A 15,210-nucleotide genomic window follows, 5' to 3' on the forward strand; every position below is an offset into this window, starting at 1 on the left:
ATGGGGTGACGATTCGATTCAGAAACCATTCTCGATTCAAACCAATTCTCACAATGTATTACTTGGTAAAAGAACTACCGTATTTTCCGGACTATAAGGCACACTTTAAATCCTTTCATCTTCTCCAAAATGGACAGTGCGCCTTATAACGCGGTGCACCTAATGTAAGGATTCATCCTGGTTGTGCTTACCGACCTTGAAGCTATTTTATTTGGTACATGGTGTAATGATAAGTGTGACCAGTAGATGGCAGTCACACATTCACACAGTCATACGTTTGGACTGCAGGTTGACGCCTGTTCAGTAAATGATGCTAGCAAGTACCAGTAAGCAAGCAAGACTAAAATTTCATTGAGAATGTAGAACATTACACACGGCGCTCAAAAATTTGTCAAAATGTTTTAGTAAGCTACGAAGCCGCACCGCTTGATTGATTGTCAGAGCATTACGGTTACCATAGTCAGACATACTGTGCTTCAACATACTTCAAATCTTCTCAAAAAATGGACAGTGCGCCTTATAACGCGGTGCGCCTAATGTACGTATTAAATGGTAAATGATCGAACCAGGAACCCTCAGGTTGCTGGCACGGCCACTCTCCCACCCGCGCCACACCGTCCCTGTATTCATTCTGGTTGTGCTTACCGACCTGGAAGCAATTTTATTTGGTACATGGTGTAATGATAAGTGTGACCAGTAGATGGCAGTCACACATAAAATATACGTGTCAACTGCAGGTTGACGCCTGTTAAATAAATGACGCTAGCAGGTACCGTAAGCAAGCAACACCAAAACTTTGATGTTTCATTGAGAATATAGAACATTACACACAGCACCCAAAAATCTGTACGACTTAGTACAACTTTGGTAAGCTACGAAGCCGCACCGCTTGATGGATTGTCGGAACATTACGGCTACCATAGTCAGACGTACTGTGCTTCAACATACGGTATTATTATGGTGTGTGTATAAGGACTCCAAAATGGCACCTATTAGCAGACATTATCTGGCGTTTTGTTTCGCAATATTATGCAAAACCAACTTCTCTTACCTTCTGGTACCCGCTGTTGTGTATTTGGGATCTGCATAGGTCCTGAAGATGTGCGCGTCTGCACCGTAGGCAATAAGCTCCTCCTTGTAGTGGGGCATTCATCCTCCGCTATTGCCATTTCTAATATAAAGTAGTGTAAAGTTCTTACTTATATCTGTCAGTAAACTCGCTATGGAAACGCTTAAAACTACCGGTACAACAAAGGTGAAGGGAGAAGACGTTGTTGAAGTGGAGGCACGTAAATAAGACCTAAACGACGCAGCCTGAAGATGAAAGCGGCTTGAAGATGTTCTGTAAAACATCGATGCAACATTTTGAGCAAAGAACCACCATCACATGTTATGTAGACCACAAGGAAGTGTGTACTTTAATGTTGTCATTATGGTGATACTTGATGAATACTTAGGTCTACTACACTACTGTACTTTAATGTTGTCATTATGGTGGTACTTGATGAATACTTAGGTCTACTACACTACTGTACTTTAATGTTGTCATTATGGTGGTACTTGATGAATACTTAGGTCTACTACACTACTGTACTTTAATGTTGTCATTATGGTGGTACTTGATGAATACTTAGGTCTACTACACTACTGTACTTTAATGTCATTATGGTGATACTTGATGAATACTTAGGTCTACTACACTGCTGTACTTTTATGTCATGGTGATACTTGATGAATATTTAGGCCTACTACACTACTGTACTTTAATGTTGTCATTATGGTGGTACTTGATGAAAACTTAGGTCTACTACACTGCTGTACTTTAATGTTGTCATTATGGTGGTACTTGATGAATACTTAGGTCTACTAAGTTGGTAGAGTGGCCGTGCCAGCAATCGGAGGGTTGCTGGTTACTGGGGTTCAATCCCCACCTTCTACCATCCTAGTCACGTCCGTTGTGTCCTTGGGCAAGACACTTCACCCTTGCTCCTGCTGCTGGTTAGCGCCTTGCATGGCAGCTCCCGCCATCAGTGTGTGAATGTGTGTGTGAATGGGTGAATGTGGAAATACTGTCAAAGCGCTTTGAGTACCTTGAAGGTAGAAAAGCGCTATACAAGTATAACCCATTTATCATTTATTCATCATTATGGTGGTACTTGATGAATACTTAGGCCTACTACACTACTGTACTTTAACATTGTCATTATGGTGGTACTTGATGAATACTTAGGCCTACTACACTACTGTACTTTAATGTTGTCATTATGGTGGTAACCTGTGTCTCAGGATCAATGCTCGCATGGTCAAATAGATATTTTTCAGTTATTTTGTATTTATTTTCACAAAAAAAGCAGAGTACACAGACTGAGAGTGAAGAGCACTAGCCAACGAGGTAGTAGACCGAGCTGTCAGCTCTTTGTCCAGCACGACTCTTAGGGCGGCATGTCTCTTCCTGCTTCTTCACTGAACTTCCCACGACTTGAACTCTTATTCCATTCAACGTTCGTCCATGAGATATTTTGATGTTTACCTTTAGCAAAGTCATTTTTCTTGTTTACCAACTAACGCCTGTGCAAGATTTATGTTCCCTGTGTTTGAACCTCCCACATCAATTCCACTTTTATTTGGGATTATTCCCCCTGCATGCAACTTTTCCTCACTAATTCAGGATTAAGCCTTCTTCCCGACCCATGCACACTAAAGCGTGTCTCACCCTCACTATGCTGTCTTCCACATCCAGCATTTAGAAATTCAACCAGGACACACACAGCATTTGTGCTAGTAAACAAGCCTTGGAGCATATTCAAAACATATTTTTTATGCACACTGTGATAGAACTTTGTATCTGGCACATAAAAACGGATGCATATCCCAACATTTATTATTGAAACTAGAAACCGCCAGCAGGCTTTATCTCTCGATAGTCAACAAATCCTTTAAAAAAAAATCTTGAATACAGACACTGATCCGGATCCACCCCCACAATGCAGGGTATCGGGTATTTTGGTATCGGTACCGGTACCAAAATGTATTTCAATACTTTTCTAAATAAAAGGAGACCACAAAAAATGTCATTATTGGCTTTATTTTAACAAAAAATGTTAGGGTACATTAAACATATGTTTATTATTGCAATTTAGTCCTTAAATAAAATAGTGAACATACGAGACAACTTGTCTTTTAGTAGTAAGTAAACAAACAAAGACTCCTAATTAGTCTGCTGACGGATGCAGTAACATATTGTGTCATTTATATTCTATTATTTTGTCAACATTATAAGGGACAAACTGTAAAAATGTATTATTAATCTACTTGTTCTTTTAATGTTAATATCTGCTTATTTTCTGTTTCAATATGTTCTATCTACACTTCTGTTAAGATGTAATAATCACTTATTCTTCTGTTGTTTCATACTTTACATTAGTTTTGGATGATACCACAAATTTAGGTATCGATCCGATACCAAGTAGTTACAGGATCATACATTGGTCATATTCAAAGTCGTCATGTGTCCAGGAACATATTTCGTGAGTTTATAAACATAATAGGAATTTTGTAAAAGGAAAAAAGATCGTTTCACATCGATGTAATCATAGTAGTATCGACTAGATACGCTCTTGTACTTGGTATCATTACAGTGGATGTCAGGTGAGCTATTGTATCCTCCTACGGTGTGTAGTGAAGCATGTTTAGCTATTCCTCGTCCTCCAGTGATAGTGGTAAAGTAAAAAACATACTTTATTTACCAATGTATTAATCCTGGAGGCCAGGATTAGTGATTTAGAAGTAGCTAAAACACTGCCGACTGTGGATGGATGTTAGCCGCTAGCTAATGTGGGGAATGCATATACAGTATGTTTAATTGGTTAAGCTGATCTCTGGATGGACGCTGTATTGAGAAAATAAAAGCAACATCTAAGTTTTCTCCTTAGCTGTGTACTTTTAGTGTGGGGACAAGTGTCTCCAATATTGTCCACACCTGTCTCCATGTTAACATTATATATATATATATATATATATATATATATATATATATATATATATATATATATATATATATATATATATATATAGCTGCACTTTTTGTCCATATAGATAAAAATAGTGTTCATGTATGAGATCTAGGGCTGTATATACTATATATATACTGTATATATATATATATATATATATATATATATATATATATATATATATATATATATATATATATATATATATATATATATATATATATATATATATTATATTATATATATATATTATATTATATATATATATATATATATATATATATATATATATATATATATATATATATATATATATATATATATATATATATATATATATATATATATATATATATATATATATATATATATTATATTATATATATATATATATATATATATATATATATATATATATATATATATATATATATATATATATATATATATATATATATATATATATATATATATATATATATGCATGCTTTGGAGCCCCTGCCTCAAAAGAAAATACTGTTTTCCTTGGTGCCCTAAAATATAAGCCCTCCTTTAAGGCAACACTTGCCTTGACCTTAAAAAGTTAAAATTTGAGCCCTGCATCCCTAATGCATATGATATTAACAGGAGGAAGTCATGTTATAATAGTAAATGTTTGTCTACACACCTATTAACAGTCAAAACACAGAAAAAAACAGATTAATACAACGCCGGTAGTGCAGGTCATCACTTTATTTGAAAAGCATTCGGCCCCAGCATCCATCTTCAATCCTCCAGTCAGCCAACATGCAAACAGCATTCATTCCTTAGCGATAACAGTAGATTTTGCCATTGACAGTTTATTGGGAAAAGGTTGTTCTACACGTGAAAGAAGCCGAATGACTTTTCTGGTGGAGCCATTAACATGTTGGCTTGGTTCTTGTGAGTAATGTGGATCTGGAATGGAAGAATAAAAGCAGAGTGGGCGGGTCTGTGTGGATGACAAACTAGTTCGTAAATATTATCTCTTCCTGGAATTTCAGCTGAATATGAGCACAATTCAAGAGAAGAAAGCGATGGTTTTAAGATCATTTCTTGGAGTGAGGTTGTTGCTTTAAATGAGATAGGTCGCCTCCTGCTGGTTAATGAAATAAATGCAATTATGTCCTTTGTGCAGCAGGGGTGTGACTTTTCCACTGAAATATTAACACTGACTTAGTCATCTTACTCTTGATTTGATCTGACCTACTTACAGTTCAACAGGATAAACCTTGTCCAATGATATGAACACAGGTGTTCATCACAAATATGATTATTTATTGAACATATGCAGCTGAGATAGGCTCCAGCAACCCCCGTGATCCCAAAAGGGACAAGCGGTAGAAAAATGTATGGATATATAGTAGAGGCCAAAAGTTTGGACACACCTTCTCATTCAATTGTCACTGAATGCATCAAAACTATGAATGAACACATGTGGAGATATGTACTCAACAAAAAAAACATGTTTTATATTCTAGTTTCTTCAAAATAGCCACCTTTTGCACTAATTACTGCTTTGCACACTCTTGGCATTCTCTCGATGAACTTCAAGCACACCTGTGAAGTGAAAACCCATTTCAGGTGACTACCTCTTGAAGCCCATCCAGAGAATGCCAAGAGTGTGTAAAGCAGTAATCTGAGCAAAGGGTGGCTATTTTGAAGAAACTTGAATATAATACATGTTTTCAGTTATGTCAACTTTTTTTTATATAACTCCACATGTGTTCATTCATAGTTTTGAGGCCTTCAGTGACAATCTACAATGTAAATAGTCATGAAAATAAAGAAAACACATTGAATGAGAAGGTGTGTCCAAACTTTTGGTCTGTACTGTAAATCTTAGATTCAGGTCAGGCTGATTAGAATAATAAGTATACTAACCAAATATACTGCAAAAGAAGGAAGTCATAAAAACTGATGGAAAATAAATTGGCATACAATTTTGCAGTGCTAAGATAAATAAATTGTAACTAAATTAATACTGATAATATGTGTTTCTTAAATCAACCATCAATAAAAATTAAGTGCAATTGAAAACACAGCTTTACCACTTTAGTCATAATTTTAACGCTTAACAAACTTCTATGACTTCAGCTCCAGACTATTAAAAAATTTAAAAAATTAAAAAATAAAAAAATTTAAAGTGATTTAAATTAGCCCTTTTTTGTCTTTTTGAACTTTATATATTATCATCCTGTTTATTATTATTGTTTATTGTTATTTTTAATACCCTATTTGTATTTGCTTGTATTTTATTTCCTTGACATGTTTTGTTAATGTCATAATTTGCTCAACCTGATGGATGTGTCAAATTGTTGAATATGTTGCAAGTGCCTCGACTTTTATGTACATTGTGGATATGTTTGTTCAATTAAAAAAAATAAACATCAAAATAACGTGTGGGGGAAAAAAATAATAATAAAAAATGTTACTGATTTAAATTTGCCTTTTTTTGTCTTTTTGAACTTTATATTTTATAATCTTGTTTATTATTATTGTTTATTGTTATTTTTAATACTCTATTTGTATTTGCTTTTATTTTATTTCCTTGACATGTTTTGGTAATGTCATAATTTGCTCAACCTGATGGATGTGTCAAATTGTTGAATATGTTGCAAGTGCCTTGACTTTTATCTACATTGTGGATGTTTGTTCAATTTTTTTTTTTTTTAAATTAAAAAACATGGAAAAAATTAAAAAAAAACATTTTGTGATTTAATCTAGCCCTTTTATTGTCTTTTTGAACTTTATATTTTATCATCTTGTTTATTATTATTGTTTATTGTTATTTTTAATACTCTATTTGTAATTGCTTTTATTTTATTTCCTTGACATGTTTTGTTAATGTCATAATTTGCTCAACCTGATGGATGTGTCAAATTGTTGAATATGTTCAATATGTTGCAAGTGCCTTGACTTTTATGTACGTGGTGGATATGTTTGTTCAATTAAAAAAAAAATTTTTAAAAAACGTGTGCAAAACAAAAAAATAAGAAAAAATTAAGAAAAAAATAAGGAAAAAAATAAGAAAAAAATAAGAAAAAAATAAGAAAAAAATACTTTAGCTCCAGACTTCTTCCGTTTGATATTGTCATTACTGCCACAAGTGGTGGAACAGTGTATTACAACTGATACAGACCACAGCTGAGGCGGCCTGGCCTACCGGTTAAGAAACACTGGTCTATAGCAGACCTGGGCATTCTGCGGCCCGCGGGCCGCATCCGGCCCTTTGTACGTCCCTGTCCGGCCCGCGTGAGGCCAATCATAAATTACAAAATACATTTTAAAAAGTATCTATCTCGAGTGTGCAATACAACGGTGCTGCTTTTGTTTTGAAAAGCGTTATTTGTATGACTTCCGTGTGGACGTATGCTCGTGCGCGCAGCGGAAATCACAAATTACAAAATAAATTTAAAAAAACATCTGTCATGCGTGCAATACAACTGTGCTGCTTTTATTTTGAAAAGTGTCCTTTATGGGCGTGTATGTCCTGTTAGTGAAGGCGCACAGCGAGTGATGCCCGCTTATCCCCGAGACGCTAAAAAAAGAAAAGGTGTTGACGAATGGCGTGTTTTCAACAAGACATGGACTGCCAAGTAAAGGTAAAGCCGTGTGCTTAATTTGTAGTACACATATTGCTGTGTTTGAAGAATATAGTGTAACGACCTGCTGAAGTGGATGTTGTCTTGAGTTGCGTAAATGAGGAGTGAGGATATGTGCGTGTGGAAGGAACGAGATAAGTTGAGCTGTGTTAGTATAGCTTGCTCAATAAAAGTTTAAAAAGAGCGTCAGACTTGGTGTGCACTTCTTCTGGACGCTACAATTGATGTCAGAAGTAAAACTTTTCGCATACTGTGCTGCCTAATTGTGTGCGCAGCCTGCTACGTCATCGAGAGGTACGTGCCACGTAAGGAGCTCGCCGCAGAGAGAGAGAGAGAGAGAGAGAGAGAGAGAGAGGGGCAGTGCATGTCTACAGGTGCCATGGGGGAATTCCACCCTCAATGAAGACTCCCAGGTTTGATGGCAAGGCGAACTGGGAGGCATTTCATCCCACTTCTGACACCAATTGTAGCGTCCAGAAGAAGTGCACACCAAGTCTGACGCTCTTTTTAAACTTTTATTGAGCAACCTATACTAACACAGCTCAACTTATCTCGTTCTTTCCACACGCACAGCTATCCTCACTCCTCATTTCCGCAACAGCAACGCTTCCTCCTTCTTCGCCAATCACCTTGCAGGCGTGTTACGTTCACAACAAAGAGGATGCAGGATAAAGTGACAGAAATTTAAATTTTTGCATGGTATTACACATCAGGAAGCGTTGTGTAAGAAAGTGTTAAAAATAAAACCATCAAAAGCCATCTGCTTTTGAATAAAGATAAGTTAGGTTAAATGAAAATATTATTTTTTTTTTTATCTTACGGTATATCAAAAATAATTTAAGCAAAATTTAATTGAAATATTGTCGGTGTGGCCCTCCAGCGGTGCTCTGGTTGCTTATGCGGCCCCCGGTAAAAATTAATTGCCCACCCCTGGTCTATAGGATGTACTACATTCTCTAATTAGACGAAGACTAAAACTTACTGTACAAGGAGGCTGCATCCAAGGCTCTCCGTCAATTTGCATGGGCAAGGATTTCGAAGTCCTATACGGGGGGAGCCAAAATGTCATTTTTGTTATTATTATTTTGTATAAATATGTTGTGTTTTGAGGGAGGCAAAGGATCACAACCTGATGGTTACTTGGGAAGTCTGCGCCAGCCTGTGCCCGGCGCTCTTTAGTCCAGTGTAGATCTGACCCATTTCGATCACCCCTTCCAGACCGAGCACCTCCAGACGCTTGTCGGTCATATCTGGACAGAGATCTTGCTCGAAAATTGTGCAGGAAACCGAGGACGGAAACCCTTACCTTGAGGCGTGGTTTTCAGAACTTCTGGATCTGTGATGGCGTCATGCTGCGTCACATCTGCTGGCTCGCCAGGCTTCTTGGACTGGCCCCATAGGTTGGTGCCGCCGTACATGCTGGGTATGTTGACCACAGCGATGCCCGCTATGGAGACGCTGCTCAGGTCCAGATGTTTGCCACTGCACTGTGGGGAGGGGTTGAACAGAGATAAGGATCACACATCAAGCCCCTTAGACAGGGAAAGGTCAAAGGAAGGTTCACCTCAATTGTCAGGCAGTCTGCGAGCTTCTTGAACGACAAGTTGATGGTCTCAGACGAGGCCAGCTCCAAATACCACAGCTTGTTTTTTATTCTTAAAAACATCAGAGGACATAAGTGTGACAGTATTGTGGAGACCGCGGCACTTTGGTTTCAAGTCTTCCCAGTAATACTGTGACAGTATCTGACGAAAACTTAGTGAGTGTAGTTTTTTTCTGGCGCTTTAGAGTTGGCTGGGTCTGAAAATATACTACATCTGCCAGAATCCTCTGCCCAGCGTGGGAGCAGCAAAGTGGGGGAGTGGAAGGCTGTAAGCAGAAAGTGCATGGTCCTAACAGGTAAGAAGAACTGGGTTTTTTTGGACATTCCCTGAAAATGTCGTCAAACTCAGTCTGTTTGAGTTCCGTTGCTGACAAACACACAAACTCTGATGAAAACATAACCTCAAAATATACACTTAAAAGCCATTTGCAGCCCGCAACTATTTTTTTTAATGGCCCACAGCACATTATTTTAAAAAGTAAAAAACACATTACGAAGGAAAATAAAAGAGCAAACACCTGAAATACAACGAGAAAAAGTTGCAATGTTGACTCAGACAAAGCTACCATGAAGGCTTTTTTTTTTTTCTTTAAAACTGTCATTGCTCAACAAAAAACTTTTCTGAATAATTGTTCAGCTGTGGTTTGGTAAAATAGTTCAGATGTTCACCAATGTTTATCTTGTCTTAATTTGTATTCTGGTTTTATTGGTATTTTTATATACATATGGCCATATATTGTTATTTATAATCATTCGTATGTATTCCACAAAGTTTTTTTGGTGAGGGAAAATAATGATCTCATTGTAAATACTACATATGGGGAGGAATATGTCACCACCTTATGGAATGTTTGTAATTAAAACATAAGCCCTAACAAGTTATTATATATATATATATATATATATATATATATATATATATATATATATATATATATATATATATATATATATATATATATATATATATATATATATATATATATATATATATATATATACAAGTATATATATATACACGTATAAACATGTATACAGTATATATACATTTATACGTATATATGTATAAATGTGTATATATATATATATATATATATATATATATATATATATATATATATATATATATATATATATATATATATATATATATATATATATATATATGTGTGTGTGTGTATACATTTATGTATATAATATATATATATACATACAGTATAAACATAATTAAAGTATATATTTACATATATGTATATATACGTATATGTGTGTAAATATATATATACATACATACATACACATATACATACATATGTATATATACATACATGTGTATATATACAGTACATATATACGTATAAACATATATACATATGTATATATACACATATATACATACTGTACATACATATATATATCATATATACAATGTATATATATACATATATACATACAAAATATACATACATACACATATATATACATACAAAATATATATGCACATATACCTGTATATATACACATATACAGAGCCGGCCCAAGGCATAAGCGTACTAAGCGCTTGCTTAGGGCCCCGCGGCCACCAGGGGGCCCCCAAAAGCAATTAACAAAAAATTCTTATTTTTTATTTTTTGCATGTACGAGTCTGACTGATGATTGCTAAATGATCAATCTTTGGGTAGCTCTGCGGATAGCCTGCACTCTTCCTGTGACTGTTGCATCTGCAGAGCGGAGCTTTTCCAAGCTCAAATGAATAAAAAACTACTTGAGATCTTCCATGGCTCAAGAAAGACTGAGTGGACTGGCAGTGATTAGTATTAATAACAAAGTCAGCCATCAGATTTCTTACAGTGATGTCATAAATGACTTTGCCTCCAGAAAAGCCAGGAAGCACAGGTTTTAAGGAGTAGGTGGAGTGGTGTGGGTGGTGAAGAACAGAGGAACAAAACTGTGATGTGATGGTCAAATGTGTGAATTAAGGACCTAAATTTAAGGTAGTTTATTTTGATTTTTTCCCCAAAAATTTTTTGCACATCGTTATGTACATTTACATAGTTTTAATATGTAGTAAATTTATATTTGTTTATAAACCGTTATGTTACCTTGTTTCTGGTCACTCTGTTCATTAATATTATTTAAGTATTTGCTTGATATTTAATTTAATTATGTTGTTTTTTGTACAATTGAATTTGTTCCTTTTTATATATATTTAAGTGATTTTATTGTTGCACTTTATTGTTTTTCTTGCACTACGAATTATTTTTGCACATTGCTGTTTCAGGTTTTTGTTACCAAAAATAATAAAGTGAATCAGAATCAGCTTTATTGTTCAGTTATGTTTAACACACATGGAATTTAACTTCAGTAGACTGTGCTCTCTTCGTACAAAGTAAACATTAAATATGAACAATTAACTAAAACTATAAACTAGTAATTAAAGACTAATATGTACAAGACTGATGAGACAAGATGACACTTTTACTGTAAATACAAAGCTTTATCACTTGGACTGTTCAACCCCAGGCCACTCTTGTAGCTGAATGTTTTCTACATTTTAAGATTAGGAACCATATGTGGCACTTTGGACATCATTCGTTCATTCATTGGTATTATTTATGTTCTTAACTGGGCCACCCCCATATCTTTATAAATGACATGTCATTTGTAAAGACATGGCAGGCTGACAATAGGATAATGTAAACAACACTGCCAGAGCCGCAATGAGTTTATAGTAGGTGTGTGAATGATCAACAATCAATATTATTGGCAGAAATAGAGGGCCCCAAAATCAAATTTTGCTTAGGGCCCCATGGAGGCTTGGGCCGGCACTGCACATACATACATACATACATACATACATACATACATACACATTTTATATATATATATATATATATATATATATATATATATATATATATATATATATATATATATATATATATATATATATATATATATATATATATATATATATATATATATATATATATATATATATATATATACAAATCCCGTTTCCATATGAGTTGGGAAATTGTGTTAGATGTAAATATAAACGGAATACAATGATTTGCAAATCATTTTCAACCCATATTTAATTGAATGCACTACAAAGACAACATATTTGATGTTCAAACTCAAACTTTTTTTTTTTTTTTGCAAATGATACTTAACTTAGAATTTCATGGCTGAAACACGTGCCAAAGTAGTTGGGAAAGGGCATGTTCACCACTGTGTTACATGGCCTTTCCTTTTAACAACACTCAGTAAACGTTTGGGAACTGAGGAGACACATTTTTTAAGCTTCTCAAGTGGAATTCTTTCCCATTCTTGCTTGATGTACAGCTTAAGTTGTTCAACAGTCCGGGGGTCTCTGTTGTGGTATTTTAGGCTTCATAATGCGCCACACATTTTCAATGGGAGACAGGTCTGGACTACAGGCAGGCCAGTCTAGTACCCGCACTCTTTTACTATGAAGCCACATTGATGTAACACGTGGCTTGGCATTGTCTTGCTGAAATAAGCAGGGGCGTCCATGGTAACGTTGCTTGGATGGCAACATATGTTGCTCCAAAACCTGTATGTACCTTTCAGCATTAATGGTGCCTTCACAGATGTGTAAGTTACCCATGTCTTGGGCACTAACACACCGCCATACCATCACAGATGCTGGCTTTTCAACTTTGCGCCTATAACAATCCGGATGGTTCTTTTCCGCTTTGGTCCGGAGGACACAACGTCCACAGTTTCCAAAAACAATTTGAAATGTGGACTCGTCAGACCACAGAACACTTTTCCACTTTGTATCAGTCCATCTTAGATGAGCTCAGGCCCAGCGAAGCCGACGGCGTTTCTGGGTGTTGTTGATAAACGGTTTTCGCCTTGCATAGGAGAGTTTTAACTTGCACTTACAGATGTAGCGACCGACTGTAGTTACTGACAGTGGGTTTCTGAAGTGTTCCTGAGCCCATGTGGTGATATCCTTTACACACTGATGTCGCTTGTTGATGCAGTACAGCCTGAGGGATCGAAGGTCACGGGCTTAGCTGCTTACGTGCAGTGATTTCTCCAGATTCTCTGAACCCTTTGATGATATTACGGCGCGTAGATGGTGAAATCCCTAAATTCGTTGCAATAGCTGGTTGAGAAAGGTTTTTCTTAAACTGTTCAACAATTTGTTCACGCATTTGTTGACAAAGTGGTGACCCTCGCCCCATCCTTGTTTGTGAATGACTGAGCATTTCATGGAATCTACTTTTATACCCAATCATGGCACCCACCTGTTCCCAATTTGTCTGTTTACCTGTGGGATGTTTCAAATAAGTGTTTGATGAGCATTCCTCAACTTTATCAGTATTTATTACCACCTTTACCAAATTCTTTGTCACGTGTTGCTGGCATCAAATTCTAAAGTTAATGATTATTTGCAAAAAAAAATGTTTATCAGTTTGAACATCAAATATGTTGTCTTTGTAGCATATTCAACTGAATATGGGTTGAAAATGATTTGCAAATCATTGTATTCCGTTTATATTTACATCTTACACAATTTCCCAATTCAAATGGAAACGGGGTTTGTATGTATATATATATATATATATATATATATATATATATATATATATATATATATATATATATATATATATATATATATATATATATATATATATATATATATATATATATATATATATATATACTGTATATGTATATATATATATATATATATATATATATATATATATATATATATATATATATATATATATATATATATATATATATATACTGTATATATATATATATATATATATATATATATATATATATATATATATATATATATATATACATATATATATAAATATATACATACATATATACATACATACATACATACATATATATATGTATACACACACACACATACATACATACATACATATATATATATATATATACACACACATACATACATACATACATACATATATATATATGTATACACACACACACATACATACATACATACATACATATATATATATATACACACACATACATACATACATACAGTATATGTATATATTTGATAAGGTTTTCCTGTGTTCCATCCTCACCTGCTGTTGAACTTCTGAGGGTGTTTCTCTCTCATGGAATGAAAGCGATGTGCAATAGCAGCATCCTGCGCAGGCGAACATGTTCATGTGTCGATGGAGGCATGTGTGCGCACCAATATTTCATCTTACCAACTCACCACTCCTATTGAGAAGTAGCTATTGATGATCTGGCTGGGGACGGGGTCTCCAGTTTCTTTAGGATCATTCTGGATCACCTCGATGTTCCAGCGGTCCATGTGGATCAGCTCACTTTCCTCAATGTTCTTCAGGATCTCGCTCAGGTCCGAGCCTTCGTAGCCTTCCGCCGAGGAGCATTGACGCTAGTTAGTGGGAGGCTACTCGCTTGTTTGCCTGTGCAGCGTTCTTTTACCTCCTCCCCAGCGCAGACAGCGAGCCAAGTCGTTCCCCGTGCCCAAGGGCAGGATAGCCACCTGAGGGGGCACCTGGAGGTCCGCTTTGTCTGGAAAGGACGGCGCAGAGTTAAATGTGTGGGGCCCAATTCTTCTTCAAAAGCGCTACCTATAGCATCCAGGAGCCACCCGACCGTGCCGTCTCCCCCGCAGGCCAAGATCCTGTAGTCACGGACATTACGGAAGAAGCGTAACCTAAAATAAAACAAGTTCTTGTTAATAGAGAATAAAATGTACATCTTATAGGCGAGCTAGGATGCCATTTACCCTGGGGCGGGGCCACCGTCTGATAGGTTGTACACTTGGCGCGGGTTCAGCAGGTACTGAAACACGCTGAGAACTCTGTAGAAGACACGCAAATAATCCTAAATGTCATTACGATACATTTAGCCTCGCTCATAAACGCATGACAATGCACCAGGGGCCTCATGTATT

At 35.7% G+C, this 15,210-nt stretch overlaps 3 protein-coding genes across 3 annotated transcripts in view; 1 reads left to right on the forward strand and 2 right to left on the reverse strand.

The window, feature by feature from the left end:
- Positions 1-15,210, forward strand: part of LOC133655258 (EEF1A lysine methyltransferase 3-like) — a 477,733-nt gene that overhangs the window by 378,724 nt on the left and 83,799 nt on the right. The window lies entirely within an intron of this gene.
- The window catches only part of dnajc14 (DnaJ (Hsp40) homolog, subfamily C, member 14), a 262,644-nt gene that overhangs the window by 203,971 nt on the left and 43,463 nt on the right, over positions 1-15,210 (reverse strand). The gene's annotated exons all lie outside the window — the stretch shown is intronic.
- The window catches only part of dgkab (diacylglycerol kinase, alpha b), a 39,344-nt gene continuing 28,878 nt past the window's right edge, over positions 4,745-15,210 (reverse strand). Inside the window, exons 14-23 of the mRNA XM_062055265.1 lie at positions 15,043-15,117; positions 14,885-14,970; positions 14,736-14,825; positions 14,503-14,663; positions 14,366-14,430; positions 9,201-9,291; positions 8,943-9,123; positions 8,766-8,886; positions 8,619-8,679; positions 4,745-4,949 (exon numbers count right to left, since the gene is read on the reverse strand). Coding sequence (XP_061911249.1) covers positions 4,872-4,949; positions 8,619-8,679; positions 8,766-8,886; positions 8,943-9,123; positions 9,201-9,291; positions 14,366-14,430; positions 14,503-14,663; positions 14,736-14,825; positions 14,885-14,970; positions 15,043-15,117 — 1,009 coding nt within the window. The 3' untranslated portion in view covers positions 4,745-4,871. The remainder of the gene's footprint in view (positions 4,950-8,618; positions 8,680-8,765; positions 8,887-8,942; positions 9,124-9,200; positions 9,292-14,365; positions 14,431-14,502; positions 14,664-14,735; positions 14,826-14,884; positions 14,971-15,042; positions 15,118-15,210) is intronic.

This window comes from Entelurus aequoreus, linkage group LG01, assembly GCF_033978785.1.
Source record: "Entelurus aequoreus isolate RoL-2023_Sb linkage group LG01, RoL_Eaeq_v1.1, whole genome shotgun sequence".
Taxonomy (NCBI): domain Eukaryota; kingdom Metazoa; phylum Chordata; class Actinopteri; order Syngnathiformes; family Syngnathidae; genus Entelurus; species Entelurus aequoreus.